Below are 14271 nucleotides of genomic sequence, written 5' to 3'. Positions count from 1 at the left end.
GGCAAACATTCTCACACTGACATGGAGCTGACTGCCTCATCTGCATCTACCTCAGTTTCTCAAATGCAAATGCCGCCTCCCTCCGAGTCGAGCTCTATCAAAAGAGCGAAGACAGTATCAGGCCGTGGATCAGGAGGCCATGCACAGACTCAGGGCGGTTCCACAAAGAACGCTAACACGTTGGACACCAAGATATCAAAGGCCACCACAGCTGTAGCCGTGATGGGATTCCAGAGCTCTGTCAATCGCTTGACAGATGTAATTGCTGAGCGCATGGTCTATCCCGAGGATCGGGTAATGGACCAGCGCTCGAGGGCCATGCAGATGTTGCAGGTTGAGGATGCAGAGTTGCTGTTCGCAGAGCGGCTTATAATACAACAGGTTTTTTCTATGGACCCTGCAGCTACTGACATATACACACAGACCGCTGACAAGGAGATGCGCCGTGCTTTTATTCTTTCCACAGCCCAGCGGTTGGGACTTCAACTTCCTGCGCCTGGTAGTTAGTATACTCATGTAAAATGCGCTATTGACACAACATATGATGATAATGCAGTAGTTGAAGCATGGTAATGCAAACATCTTGTGCTTTGATGGCGGCGGATACATGAGAGTCGTGCTACAGTGCTACATATCATTGTCAGAATCTTCAAAGGAGTCATCTAGCAGGCCCTGCTGCTGCAAAACGGTCTGATAATCTTCCCACATGCAGTGCGCAATACGATTGTGCACTTCCTTCATGCCTCCCGCTCCATCAAACACCTCCTCGTCATCAGGGATCCCTTGGTGCTCCGGGTTGTCGTAATCGAAGTGTTCATCGTCGTCGTCCGGGAGCACGTTGTCGTCAGGGTTGTGAGTCGATATGAAATTGTGAATCGCGCATAGCGCGGCAGGTATACGTGCCTGGATGGTCATAGGATATTCAGGTGAGAGCAAAAGAATACGAAAACGGCGTTTTAACACGCCAAAGATCTGCTCAATCACATTTCGAGCGGATGAGTGTCGCAGATTGAAGAGCTCTTCTTTGGTTGTTGGTCTGCAAACATAGAATAGTTATTAAAAAACATAAAATAAATAAAACATACCTAAGATTAGCGCGTCCCCATTCAGCCAAATGATAACGGACACTGCAGTAGGGGACTAAGAGCTCGTCACACAAAGGGAATCCCGCATCCACTAAGAAATATTTGCCGGGAGGGACATACAAACTGCCTGAACGAGCCTCGTCATAGAGGCGTGCGTCTGTGGCGGATCCCTCCCAGCCAGTGAGAGCGTATGAGAACTTGAGGTTGAAGGTACAGGCGAATAGACAGTTTTGAGAAACAAAACCTTTGCGATTATGATACGAGGGGCGGTCAGATGATGAGGGGCGAGCATGGATGTGGCTGCCGTCGATTGCACCAATAGCGTCCTTGAAGTAAGGCCAGAATTTCGGGTTGTTACGGATGTTGCTGGAGACGTCATCGGTGTCATTGGGAGAACGTACATAGGTTGTGTAGAACGGGGGGGACGCAAAGATAAACAAGATCTTCCGGAAATACCTGGAATTATTTGTGAGCTCATCATAAATAACATTAAAAACAAACTTACTTTGAGATGGTGTCGTTTGACCGTTGAAAACGCTCCCCGACATGACAGATTGTTAGCCCTGTAACGCACGTATATAAAAAGATGGCAAGTTGCTCTTCAAGCGAAACGTGGCGTGAGCTAGCATAACCCAAAACACGAAGTTCGGCTATGAGTGCATGAAAGACATCTGCATGCATGCCAAGTTCGCATCGCATACGATCCGGGTAACCAACGATGAGTTCCATGACCCATTCTTCACCTGAGAGGGCCGATGTGTGGTATGCCTCAGGTACAGAGTCCTGAAGCAATGAGTGCGTAGCAGTCAGAAGGACACTGACAAGTAGTGCAATGTGACGTAGGATTCGCATATGATTTTGCCGACAGCCTGCAGCTGGCGGCTGAACAGCCTGGGCTTGAGCGAGTTGTTGGAGCAAGGGGTCAATGGTATCCATAATCTATCGATATCTATCCCTAAAGCAATGAGCGCGATGGATAACAAGTCCTACTAATATTGATATCATAAGGTTGAAACTCAGCTATCGGCACCTACTGTGCCGGCCTTACATCATCCTTGAAGTTGGCAAATTTACTTTACCTTGGGTTACCGAACTAGCTCTTAAGCATCTGTCACTGTAGACTGGTTACTGCTTATGCGAGCTTCGCTTCCTTTGACTGCTCTAGCTCATTTTGTCCTCCTGTCGCGCCCTCCAAACATTGTTGTCTCTTCATTACTCTCACTTACTGCAGGTCGTCATCAACACCGTGATAACTCTGCAAAATCAAGCCCCTCTTTACCTAAAGGTGTAATACCTGACTGATATTAGGACGACATCATAGCTAACTGGCCTCATGAACAAGCTGCTGAGAATGCAACAGACCAAACGCCTTCCTGTCTACTACGAAGGCATCCTCATTTACCCTACTGTCAATGACATCTTAAATGGCGCTGTTGTAGATGTCAAATTCACTATACGGCACTGGAAGATCAAAGACTGATAGTTTCCAAGCAACACCGCAGAAGATTATGGTGCTTAGACTTGGGCCCTGCTACAAGCCCAAATATACCAAACACGCCATAACGCAACTGTGAGTTCGTCCAAGGTGTGAATAAGATGAGAAAAGGGCAGTCTCGTCTAGACCCGGGTATTGCTGTACATGACTTGGTTTCGACAACCAAAATAGTTGGCACGTTGTTGTATGAACAATGGCCAATAAGTTACCCTTGGCTGCTGTGCTGTACTAGCATGTACGTACGCCGTGTGCGACGGAGCAAGCACGTGAGAGTCAGCAAGGCCGAACCATTCATGAAATCGAGTGGGCTTCCTGAACGCATCAATTACATCAGTGGTGAAGACTGTTGGGATCCGACGAATCCGAAGGAGACAAGGCCGAAAGGATGAGAGCCGAGAGGGAGAGGCAGCAACCGGCCGAAGCGTAGAGCCAAGGGAGAGGACACCAAGTGCGAGCGCATCCAAACGGAGAATGAGGTCGACGTGTTGTGGCCAACTCGTGCGCTGTCCATCTTTTAGTTTAGCTTAAATGACTGTACCTGGGAGACTCACCTTATAAGCCCAGGTACCCGCATCCAAACATCTCAGTTTCAACTCGAATACTGAGATGTAAGTTAGTATTTTCGTAATGTTCAACTCGAGGTCTAACGTTATATTAGATTCGTACCTTTGTGTCTAGGTACAACATTTGTTAATCGAAGTTTCAACTCGAATACTGAGATATTTGTACCTTTGTGTCTAGCTGTGCGTGACCGTCTTGCTATACTCTCAATAAAGACCTCAACGTTCATGCAATGATTGATAGGACCTTTTTATCATTTGGGTGAGGGAATAGAGTGTTTCTTTGAAAGGCTGTACTTACATAAGATAAACGGAAGTTCTGAACAGAAGCGGAGCTGAGACTTTTCAGGGTGGTCCGGCGACGAAGCAGAAGAATTTAAGATTAGAATGAAACAAAAAACTAGTACAACCCACCTATGGGATTGACAACGGAAGGGTGGCTATGTCACACGCTGTGCAGTGACGCCACCAACGAAAATAACCGCTGCTCCAAATTCTGCTTCCAAGCCCTGCAGCATAGTACACCAATCAGGCTTCCTCATCTTCATGTCCCACCCTCTCCCACAAAACTCGGGTGTGTAGTGTAGTATCTCCTCGACAGAATTTTATTATTTACAGGGTTGGAAAAAAAGACAGAGGATGCTGTTCGCAGAGACCACGAGCTCGACGAATATATAGGGCAACGAAGATATGTAATGAGGACAGACAATACATAAAAAAGATTTGTACCTTTCTCTGACACAATTTGCGGGGTCCGAGTGGGAAGTTGGAAGATTGACAAGCGCCTGACTTTGTTTGTTGATCCCACTGAGTCAAACATATATGGATAGGGCCCCGATCGATATCTGGCACTACCTCAGCGTCTATTGCGCAGTCTGCGCCTGCCGCTTGCTATCTTGCCCAGCTATCAATTGTTATCTTGCTTGCGTTACGTGTACTTGGAGAAGCATTTATCCACGGGGCATATCATTACCGTGCCCCATATGCGAAGGGATATTCAAAGGAGGCAGGCCAGATTGGGACAAACATCCATTACTTAGTTGCAAGTGCACGTGTTGATGCACTGGCTGTTTGGCACTGTTTGGCACTGTTTGGCACTGTCGTTCATCATCATAGGAGGAGTTCAACGTTCAACGTTGCAACTGCCGAGGCCATAGCAAGATGATGAGAAAACCATTTACAAACTAGGCGGATATGAACTACAGAAGCCTGCGTTCGTGTGGAGCTCTGGATAGCGCGAATCAGAACTGCACACAATCACGAAACGGCACCTATTTAAACTTTCAGATTATGATTACTTTGCAGATGAGTGGGGAAAGACCGGGCTTGGGCCGAGATGCCGCTGGATTAGGTTCATGCATGCATGTGCGGTTGTGCTGTATGACAGCCTCTCGAGCCGTGCATGTCGGCTACAATATTTCATAATGTCGAGGCTGCTTCCAGTGTTCCACCTCCCTGCAGTGATAGGGGATAGTCTGAGGAACCTCAGGCTACCGTGACCCTCCGTGCAATATTGTGCCAATCTGCCCTCCTCCACTGACTCGTCAGGTTCCTTGTTTCATTTCTCAAGGAAGCTGGATCAATGTAAGGGCTAATTTTTCAGCAATCGAATACTATGGAAATACAAATCGTAATGGTGCTTGAGCCCCAACTCCCCGACAACGCTTGGAAATGATTTCACTTTACCTCGTGAGTTTCTCAATATATATAATTGCTTAGGACATGTTTGACAGACCCGTGTAGCATTCCTAAAAAGCCTTCATCGTTACAAGGCACCATTTCTCCATAGTTTCTCAGTTGATCTTTCACCCCCGAATAACATTTAGTTCGGACAGTTCTCTCGTCTGAAATAAGTCCATTCAAATAATCGACTCTAGTGTGAATGTTTTACAAACACCACAACCTGGGGGTTTGTAATATGAAATTGAAAATTAGTATTCATTTCACGGCAAACAACTAATAACCGCTGTGACTGTCACTACGAAAGGTGTTCAGCCCCAGTAAGAACTGGTTATGACGGGAAAGGACTGTATGTGTTGGGATGTGTTGATGAAAGTGATACTAGCAGGGCACATTCCGGTTATAAAGTGGGACAACCCGCACATTTTCTATATGTTGGCGCGAGATCCCTAATGCCCTCATATGTTTTTTTTTTGCGAAAACACATCAGAATCATGTAGTAGCATATAGTCAAACAATCTCGGTGCTGTATCAGAATGTGCTCGAATAGTCTCAAATATGATTTTATTGTGTATCGCATGCTTTTCATTCGCGTCTCGAAATATGCGCAGGTAGCATCGGATGTGATAATATTGTACAACTGGGAGCACTAAAATAACAAACAGCTATGAAAACATGTCGACAATGGGTGCGTGAAGGTATCGAAAGTGCGTTGGAAAGAGTCCGTGAACGGGGGAAGTCTAATGAGACCGAATCTGAAACATGCGGCGGAGAGCGGGGGAAGTCTAATGAGACTGAATCTGAAACATGCGATGGAGAGGAATGGGGTAAGTCTAATGCAATGTGCCCTCGTAGACTGTCTTGTCCCAAGTGTTGTTGGCAACCTGCACGCTGTGTCAAAAACACAACTGGCACAACAGAGACATGTGACTCACTAGCTCTGCTGCCTCATTATTGTATTCCTGAAATTCACCATGAATATCATAAGCATGTATATACGGCGACAAAATGACTTACCTTGCGCTGGTCCGCAGAGAGATCCCCGTAATAAACACAAAATTCTTCTGTTGTCTTGTTGCTCTCGACTTGCTTGAGCCAACGATGTGCACATAGATTACTAGAAACTCGTAAGTAGTGTGATTAGTGCAATTTGAAGGATCCACGTACCGTCCATTTCTAGTCTGACTTGGACGCATCTTACCCTTGCTGATTTTGCTGCCCCTCCCATTTGCGGCATCACCAGCCTTGCCTGGGCCCTTTATAGACGTTGAGCCAGAAGCTGAAAGACTCGGAGGAGGATCAATAGAGGGTGGGAGAGGTGGTATCATCGTGCCGACAGCAGCTAGAGCGAGTGTAGAACTATTGAAGCATATTCAAGTTGCTCAATGATTGACAAAAACAGCACAAAAAACATACAGTGGGTTTGTCATATTGATTTTAATGATTGGCTGTGGTGCAATGCTAGGTGCTGCCACTGGTGGCGGGGGAATATTCTCCTTCTCGGTTGGCACAGCAACTGTGGTACTAGGTACTGGCGGGGGGATACTCTGCTTCTCTGTCGTGGTTGGCAAAATTTGAACAGACTTTGGGGAAGCTGCAGTGTCAGGCAACTTTGGAGATGGTGCATCTAGTAAATCGAGTGATTGCAGGGGCAACATAGTCGGGGACAGTGGAGCTAGTGGTAAATTCGGAGACGGTGCTCGAGAAGGAGCAAGACTTGGACTAGGAGAGAGCAGCACATGCTCGCTAATAGGAATAGGATTGACTACAGAGGATAGTTAGTAGGATGATGCGTTATATTGAAGTCATACCTTTTATTTTCTTCTCGGGAACGTTAGACTTGAAAGAGTTCTTCGACTGCTTACGTTTCTTACCCTTGGCGTTGAAAGAACATCCGCTACTCTCCTCCTCCTCCTCCTCATCATCATCATCGATGTTCTTCTTCTTCCAGTTTCCATGGTCATCAACATGATTTCGTCGCCAGGCAGAATATGAGGTGCTGATGAGATAATCGAGCTTCCAACCATCATCAGCAAACTTAAACAACGGATATGTGTTCTCCAGCAGGGTGTGAACAACCTGTCGTGCAGTTGCAGATGCTTTACCCCACGTCTTTGGTGCAAGTTTGCGCCTGATAAGTTCGGCCCAAGCACCGCGAAGCAGCTTCCGAATAGCCTTGATTATTGTATCTGTAAGTGGGTCACCGTTTTCGTCCTCAAGGTATGGTACTTTCCTGCGGTTGGTTCGACGGCCATCAGGAGAATCCAGCCATGCTACGAAGTCTTCGTTGGTCCAAAATTGAACATATGGATGAGTTAGGTGGGTAGGGTGCTTAGTGACAGGTTGTACTGGAGGAATGATGGAATCAAGCTCGAGGCCTAAGTCTGTTTGTGGTAGCCGAATAGCGCTTGTGAGCTGCTGAAACATTGATCTAAAAATGATCAGTTTGAACAAATGAAGACTCGCTGGTGAACATATACTTGAGTGTGTCATGCTCGCTAGTCAATTTGACTATTTGCAGCTCCAACACCTTGCAGTGTTCATGCAAGGCCAGCATTTGCTGATTCTCCTGCATACTAAGCTGCATATATGCGCCCTAAAAATACATTTATAAGCGTAAGAACCAGTCACAGAGTACTTACCTGTGAGAACCGTTGCAGATGTGGTGTAATTGAATCCGTGCAGGGATCCTCTGGTAACGACATAGGAACACCAGGAGATAGGGGGGAGGGGGAGTATCCTCCCCAATGTGGATGATCCTGTTGATTATTACTAGAGGGTGTAGCATGAAAGAAAGACCCGCTGTTAAAACAAGAGCCCCCACTGTCACTGGATGGAAACATGGTCGACAGTCTGGTAAGAGACAGACTTCGACATATACTAGTAACTAGCAAGGCCAATAATAAAAGCTCCGCCGGACTTTTCCGCCGTAACTCTAGAGCTGATTATCTCAAAGTCCAAATCCACGCACTCATTTAAACTCTCACTTCAATATTCCACTATTATTATTATGTCCTCAACTAATGAACTTGTGGATAAGACTCATACTGCGGATGTATGCGGAGATGTTGTTTTCCTAGAGATTGATGGTGTCCTGCCTAACTGGAATCACTACTGCGTCAAAGTCTCATTTGATACTCCCGGAACCAAGGTCAATCTTTTCTCTTTCGGCTTAACTAATATATATCATAATCTTTTAGACTATTGTTTTCCGTCTTCGTGAAGGTGCAGACCCTCAGCCGAAACCAAGCATGACACAGTGAGTATTTGAATCATCATCAAACAGATTCATTTGATTTATGTATTACAGTGCTGTCCAAACTGAGAGCGAGCTGAAGGAGAAAGAAGCAGAGTGCAATGATGCAGTGAAGTTTGAAGAAGATGATACCATGATAGCCGAAGGGGAGGATCTCAAAATAAAGCAGGAGGATAACAACTTGTTGGATCTGTCTGCGAGGTACGTTTTCGACTGTTTATGTGACATTCATTTCAAGTTAGATTTTTCTAGGTCATGGACAGGGTGTACTGCAATGCCGTTGAAGGTACAACAATTCAGAGAGTGAGTCTGAACAATGTTGGGTCTTGCAGAACCTAGCTGCTATTCAACCCTAAAGGGTTTCTGGACCAGGCTCAAGGCTCAGAGGAGAGGAAATATCATGAAAAACTGCTTAGTACTCTGACTCCTACTGGTAACTGGTGAAAAGATAACTTGCTTATGTAAGCTACAAAAGTGCCAACATAAGGTAAGGTAAAAACAGTCTCTACAAGCCCAGCCAGAAATGAATCCCTACACCGTGCAGACATCTACCTCAGATTGGGGGAAATCCAGATCCATTAACAAGGGCTATCTTACGTCCACAGTCCCGCCCTTGGCGTCACATCATCCGACTTTTTGATCCATCTGAGATTCCGCAGAAGGTAGCAGATATTCAAGAGCGGAAATGTAAGTTCGAGGAGTATTCAGGGTATTGACTCCCAATCGTTTTTGGAACGATCACGACCATTCTTTTTTTGATGCATGCCGCTTTGTGATGTTTTGTTCACATATTCTGCTCTGCTCGTCTAATTTTGCACTCTGTTGTAACCGATACCTCACATGATAATAACTCTATAACTCGTATTGTCATTATTATATTTGCAATGTAACTCGAATTGTAATGAAACAAGCACCTGACTACTCCACATCTGGAGCATTATCATTATCATCCAAATGATTGACATTAGCGGCATTTCCACTGAGAGGCGAGATATCTAATCCTGGCTTCTCCATCATGAAAAATCGGTGTAGGACACGAGCTGGCGCTGGGCTCGTATCGAGCTATTTTACAGTACACGTCAAATACCCGTCACATGCTAATCACTTCCCGATGTTATCCGACGCTAACCCGCCAACCCGACATTTAGGCCGCATCAGACCCGATGTTTTCCCGCGCACTTGTCCTATCCGTGTCCCGTCCTGTCTTGCTAGCCCCACTAGGTGTGTATTCCATTATTTCGCACATTAACTCACGTCGTAGCCAGCGCTATTACATGTTTTCCCATAGTCCGCAGTGCCTCATGTTTATTTACATGTACTTCGGATCCGAAATACTCCGCCGCTACTTTCGCCTACGGGTTCCGCATTTCTACGTACTTACATATATATTGGACTGACCTCGAGCATTATTGATTATCCAAGTAGAGGGGAGCAGTTCCCCGACGCTTAGTGGTCAAACCCAATATTTCGTAGTTCTTAGTTGATATTGCGAATATCATCGCTCTTTCATTATCCGTATCAGTCATTGTTATTATTGCGCACACCGCTCGCTCTTCCGACGCTCGCTATAGCGTTACTATTAGTTTCCGACACCCCGAACCCGAACCCGATAGCCCGAAACCCCAAAAACATCGGACCCAACGCTTTTGCATCGGACATCGTAATTATACCTTTGGACATTGTTTCTCGCGCTCGGACTATTGACCCCACATCACTCACTTACCCCCAAGACTATTCCCAGACCGCAGACCCCTGGGTCGAACGCACTTGTCAGGCAAGTATAGCAGACTAGGCAGTGCAAAGACCACAACACAAATATATCAGTTTGGAGCCATCTTCGTATAGCCCCACTCAGTATTGTTGTTTCTACATCGGGCCTCCGTAACTCCTGATGGTAATGTTGGTGTGTGCGGAATCATAGCAACCACACTGAGGATCTGCTTCACATCAACAACATAGATGTCCTCAAGTTGGGAGCAAGATACAACGGTCTGCGAGGAGAGCCGGAGGAGGTCTTCGTCTGGATGGGAGTACAGACAAATGATGGCCACATCTGCAAAACGCCAGTCACAATCATCGTCAGGGTCGGCTTCAACTGACAACCTGGTGAAGTATAAAACTTCACCAAATCGAATCTGCCCATCGTATTTTAGCTACAGTACATCAGTATTTTACAAAATGTAATACCAGAAATGCTCACCTTCACATTGCGCGACATGCGTGTTTGATCCAATGATTTGAGCATCTCTCGCCATGCCAAACGAGCAATTTGTCCATTAGGTAAGAGAAGTCGAGCCCAACGTTTAATACGAGGAAGTTCCTGTCCATCCCCAATAAAATCGTGCATAGCTTGTGCAGCAGCTCCAACTGGCGAAAACATGTACCTGTCCCATTTTCGCAATAGTGCGTACCCATCACCTAGGTCTACCGAACCTTCTGGGAGACCTTTTGCAGGTTCATCGAGGTCAGGTATAATAGATAGAAGGGTATTCACTTTACAACGGCGAACCCCCTCCTGTGACAAGTTTGCATAAGGCCGCGATGGTTGGCGTATCTCTTGGCCAAGGTTACCAATCATCCGTTCCATTGTCCATTGTGCGTAGCACACAGGTGGACCTTTCTGAATGGTCTCCGCGACGAGATGGTTAGTTTGATGGACGCAGGGGCGGACGAAGTGCAGGCGATCTTCTCTGAGTTGATAGTAGATAAGCTCAAATTCCCGCTCCCAGGCACAAAGAAGTACATTGGCTTGTTGGAGATCTTGTGTAGTGATGGCGTGTTGGCACATGAGTTGAAAGCCACGGACGAGCCTACAATAATTAGCCCAGTATTGCTGAGGCAGAACATTGTAGAGCAATGCAGGGCCGAGACCAAACATGTAGAGCTGGAACTCCCATGTCTTGTAACCTGTGTTTATTTTTTCGGCGACGTTCCGTGGTTTGCGGTCAAATGAGGGGGGTAAATATGGACCTGCACGTTCCACTGATTCTCCATGTGCGCTCCAGGTTTCTGCATCTTGAAGAACTGCCCAGTCCCATGTGGCTACATCATCTGTGGGGCCGCAATCGATTGTTCCACGCCAGAGATCGAGACACAGATCACTTAAGTTTCCAGCAAGGTGCATGATGTCCGTGGTCATGCAGTGTGGAATGCCGAGACAACAAGAAGGGCTAAGGCCCATGATGAGAGGAGGCTTCGTAATACCTGTCTCCGTTTTTCGCATGTCCAGCTGCCGCTGATTTGGAGATGCTACAAGCTGACGTAGGTTTTCAGTATAGTCTGAAGATCCTCCCGGAGGAAGTCTGCACACGTCAATGTCTGGATGGTCACTACCCTTGGCACACCGATCTTGTGGCTTGAGAAGTGCAGGGTAATAGTGCGTCATGCGAGTTTTGCGTCTGCCTCTGACTCCACAATAGATACAGCAGCCATTCTTTCCACTGTGTCCAACCATGCCGTCCCAATACACAAGTCCAGGGCCGTCAGCAGTCGTGAAAAGGAGATGGAGATTGGAGATGAAACAGACATCACGAGAGGCGTCCCAGACAGTAAGTCCTTCGTTTTGAAGTGCTGCAAGGTGGTGAAGACCAACAGCGAGGAAGGAGTCTACATTTTTAGGTTTGTTAGGGCCTGGTATAAACCTGCCTGGGCGAACATGCAGTTTACGATAGCGTTTGTTGGGAGCCAGGTTTAGGATAACCCACACGTACATCCAGCAATCAGATTGTTTACTCTCATAAAGCTGTGCCCCATCGAGCGATACCATGAGAACTATGTCGTTTTCCTTGATGTCGCCGTCAAGAACTGCTCCAAGGTAATCATAACCCATGGTAATATCATCCACGATCGGAATCTCCATGGTTCTCTCTATTTGTGCAAGAATCTCCTGCGTGCGTTCATGAAGATATTGCATACTCCATGCATTCTCAGGATCACGATACAGTGACTGGAGCTGCGGGCCAAGAGGGATAGTGATGAACTTCTGAGCGGCGACTCTACTGCGTCTGTTGCTTGCTTGAAGCTTCGCCTGGTCCCAACGTGATGTGGTACACATAGGACAGTTATCCAGGTCTGCATATGGGCCGGTAAATGCAAGGCAAGATTTTGGGCACATATCGTGCTTGATCGATTCAACTGACTAATGAGTTTCTCCACACTATAGAAGCTGAGGAGGTCGTCGACACCATCTGCACCAGCAAAGTTATGTGTGGTGGCTCTGCAAATGCGATTGTATGCATCTTGCGAGGCATGCTCGAGTGCAAGGTACATTGAAATACTCTGGCGTACTCCTGGGCTATCGATCACGATAGGTCCTTGGGGGGGATTGCGGAGCTGCTCGAGGGCATCATCACTCAAATTTACAATTGGGTCATTGAGTGAGGCGTTCCTTATAGCAAGGATGAAATTCATTATTTCTCGGATTTTGGGAAGAACGGTGTAGAAACAACAATACTGTGAGGAACAAATGATGCTCCAGACTGTATCTGTAAATGTTGTGAGGTCGCGCGTTGCCTAGTCTGCTATACTTGAGACGACAAGTGTGTTCGACCCTAAAGGGGAAGCGAGTGCAGCAAGGATCTAGTAGTGCGCGCCGAAGGCGCTACTGGTCGGCTGATGCGAAGCGCGAGAAAGTGCGCAGGTGCGCACAAGGCGCGGGAAAGCGAAGGTACGCGCGAGGTGCGGGAAGCGCGTGCGCGCGTGAGCGGTAATGAGAGAGAGTAAGAGTGAGTTTGCTTAAGGGGTGATTAGATACTAGACAAGAGATACGAGCGCGAGGTGTCAAAGAATAGATTTCTACTATGTTCTCCTAGGTAGTATGTGGGTGGTAAGTGGGAGGTAAAGTTCCGTAATAGTATGTAATGCTGGCGCTTATATACGGCGCCTAAGCGCTGTCACGCGGAGCCGAAGCGCTACCGAGTAAGGTATGTAAAGCTATATGTAAGTAAGGGTCCATGATATAAATAAAGGTGGGATGATATGTAAATAAGGGAAATGGAAATACACGCACTAGAGAGCTTGGTGGACAGTGGATGGATGCTTCTGGATAGCTGGCGCTATAGGGCGCTGAAGCGCGGGAAAGCGCGCGCGCGTATACATCGTAAAGCGCGGGAAGTCATGCGCGCATGCTGCGCCTTGCGCGGGAAAGCTGCGCCTCGTAAGGGAATAGCTGTGGATAGCACACAGAGTGATGCTGCAAGTCGTGCTGTGTACTCCCTAGTGGAAAGTGCCATATCACACAATGCGAGGCACGAGTCTCTACAACGGCACTTTGTGCCAGAGCAACAATATCAATGTCGGGTCGCTGCCGGCGCTCTATTCTAATCTCGTACTGCTGTTGCTGTTGCTGCGGTGGATCTGGGGGTTCGTCTGGGTGCGGAGGTTCGTCTGGGTCAGGAGGCTGCGGTGGATCTGGGGGTGTGTCTGGGTGCGGAGGTTCGTCAGGGTGCAGAGGTTCGTCAGGGTCAGGAGGCTGCAGTGGATCTGGGGGTTTATCTGGGTGCAGAGGCTCGTCTGGGTCAGGAGGCTGTGGTGGGTCTGGGGGTGCGTCTGGGTGCGGAGGCTCGTCTGGGTCAGGAGGCTGCGGTGGGTCTGGGGGTGGGTCTGGGTGCGGAGGCTCGTCTGGGTGCAGAGGCTGCAGCAGATCTGGGGAATTATTTCGCTGAAAATCAAAGAGTTAGCACTCCATCTGAGTCAAAGATACTAATAGATATACAGATACCTCTTGAACATCTTGATGCCCAACTCGTGCGCATTTGTCACGCTGAGCAGTGCGTCTAGAATCTTCCTCGTCCCTAGCTCATTTGACAAGATCTCGAAGTGCGGCCACACGACGAGCACTTGGAGGCAAGGACATTCTATCTGAGTTGCCGGCAGGTGCAGTGTTGCCTGCAGCCCCGACATTTGTTTCCAGTGGAATACTATGTCCCTGTAGTGCTCTACCAGATCGTATCCTCTCTCGTTCCTGTTCCGTAGTAGCAGCTTCTAAATGTCTGTGCCAGGTGGATTTCGAAACTTGGTGAGGTTGCCCGAGATTGTGCTTGCTGCAAACACAGACATAGAGCTGCCTGTCTGAACTCGAGTTGGGAAACATTCTAGAGTAGTTGATCAGTTTGGTAAAAGTGGATGCGTGAATAGTACATACTTGTCATAGGAGTTGTATTTGCATGAGTCGGATGCAATGTAGTGCGTTCTTCG

At 47.3% G+C, this 14271-nt stretch overlaps 4 protein-coding genes across 4 annotated transcripts; 1 reads left to right on the top strand and 3 right to left on the bottom strand.

The window, feature by feature from the left end:
* Positions 1–5653: 5653 nt before the first annotated feature.
* HD556DRAFT_1305246 (uncharacterized protein) lies at positions 5654–7525 on the bottom strand (the record flags this gene model as incomplete). Its single annotated transcript, XM_041299761.1, has 8 exons — positions 5654–5704; positions 5756–5782; positions 5838–5937; positions 5988–6179; positions 6237–6585; positions 6632–7251; positions 7301–7416; positions 7463–7525. 8 exons carry the CDS (start codon positions 7523–7525, stop codon positions 5654–5656), a joined length of 1518 nt encoding a protein of 505 aa, XP_041163918.1.
* A 305-nt stretch (positions 7526–7830) lies between these two features.
* Positions 7831–8612, top strand: HD556DRAFT_1534311 (uncharacterized protein; the record flags this gene model as incomplete). The annotated part of the gene is made up of 5 exons (XM_041309563.1): positions 7831–7971; positions 8021–8079; positions 8131–8277; positions 8340–8379; positions 8416–8612. 5 exons carry the CDS (start codon positions 7831–7833, stop codon positions 8518–8520), a joined length of 492 nt encoding a protein of 163 aa, XP_041163917.1. The 3' UTR covers positions 8521–8612.
* Positions 8613–9896: 1284 nt separating this feature from the next.
* HD556DRAFT_1231122 (uncharacterized protein) lies at positions 9897–10654 on the bottom strand (the record flags this gene model as incomplete). Its single annotated transcript, XM_041297404.1, has 2 exons — positions 9897–10229; positions 10277–10654. The coding sequence occupies 2 exons, from the start codon at positions 10652–10654 to the stop codon at positions 9897–9899; spliced, it is 711 nt and encodes a 236-aa protein (XP_041163916.1).
* A 2535-nt stretch (positions 10655–13189) lies between these two features.
* HD556DRAFT_1439351 (uncharacterized protein) lies at positions 13190–14167 on the bottom strand (the record flags this gene model as incomplete). Its single annotated transcript, XM_041305957.1, has 3 exons — positions 13190–13735; positions 13790–13868; positions 13929–14167. The coding sequence occupies 3 exons, from the start codon at positions 14165–14167 to the stop codon at positions 13190–13192; spliced, it is 864 nt and encodes a 287-aa protein (XP_041163915.1).
* Between the last annotated feature and the right edge of the window lie 104 nt (positions 14168–14271).

This window comes from Suillus plorans (genome assembly GCF_016647745.1).
Source record: "Suillus plorans strain S12 chromosome Unknown HD556scaffold_10, whole genome shotgun sequence".
In the NCBI taxonomy this organism is placed as follows: Eukaryota; Fungi; Basidiomycota; class Agaricomycetes; order Boletales; family Suillaceae; genus Suillus; species Suillus plorans.
The sequence above is the reverse complement of the archived record's forward strand: the minus strand, read 5'-3'. Positions and strand labels throughout refer to the sequence as shown.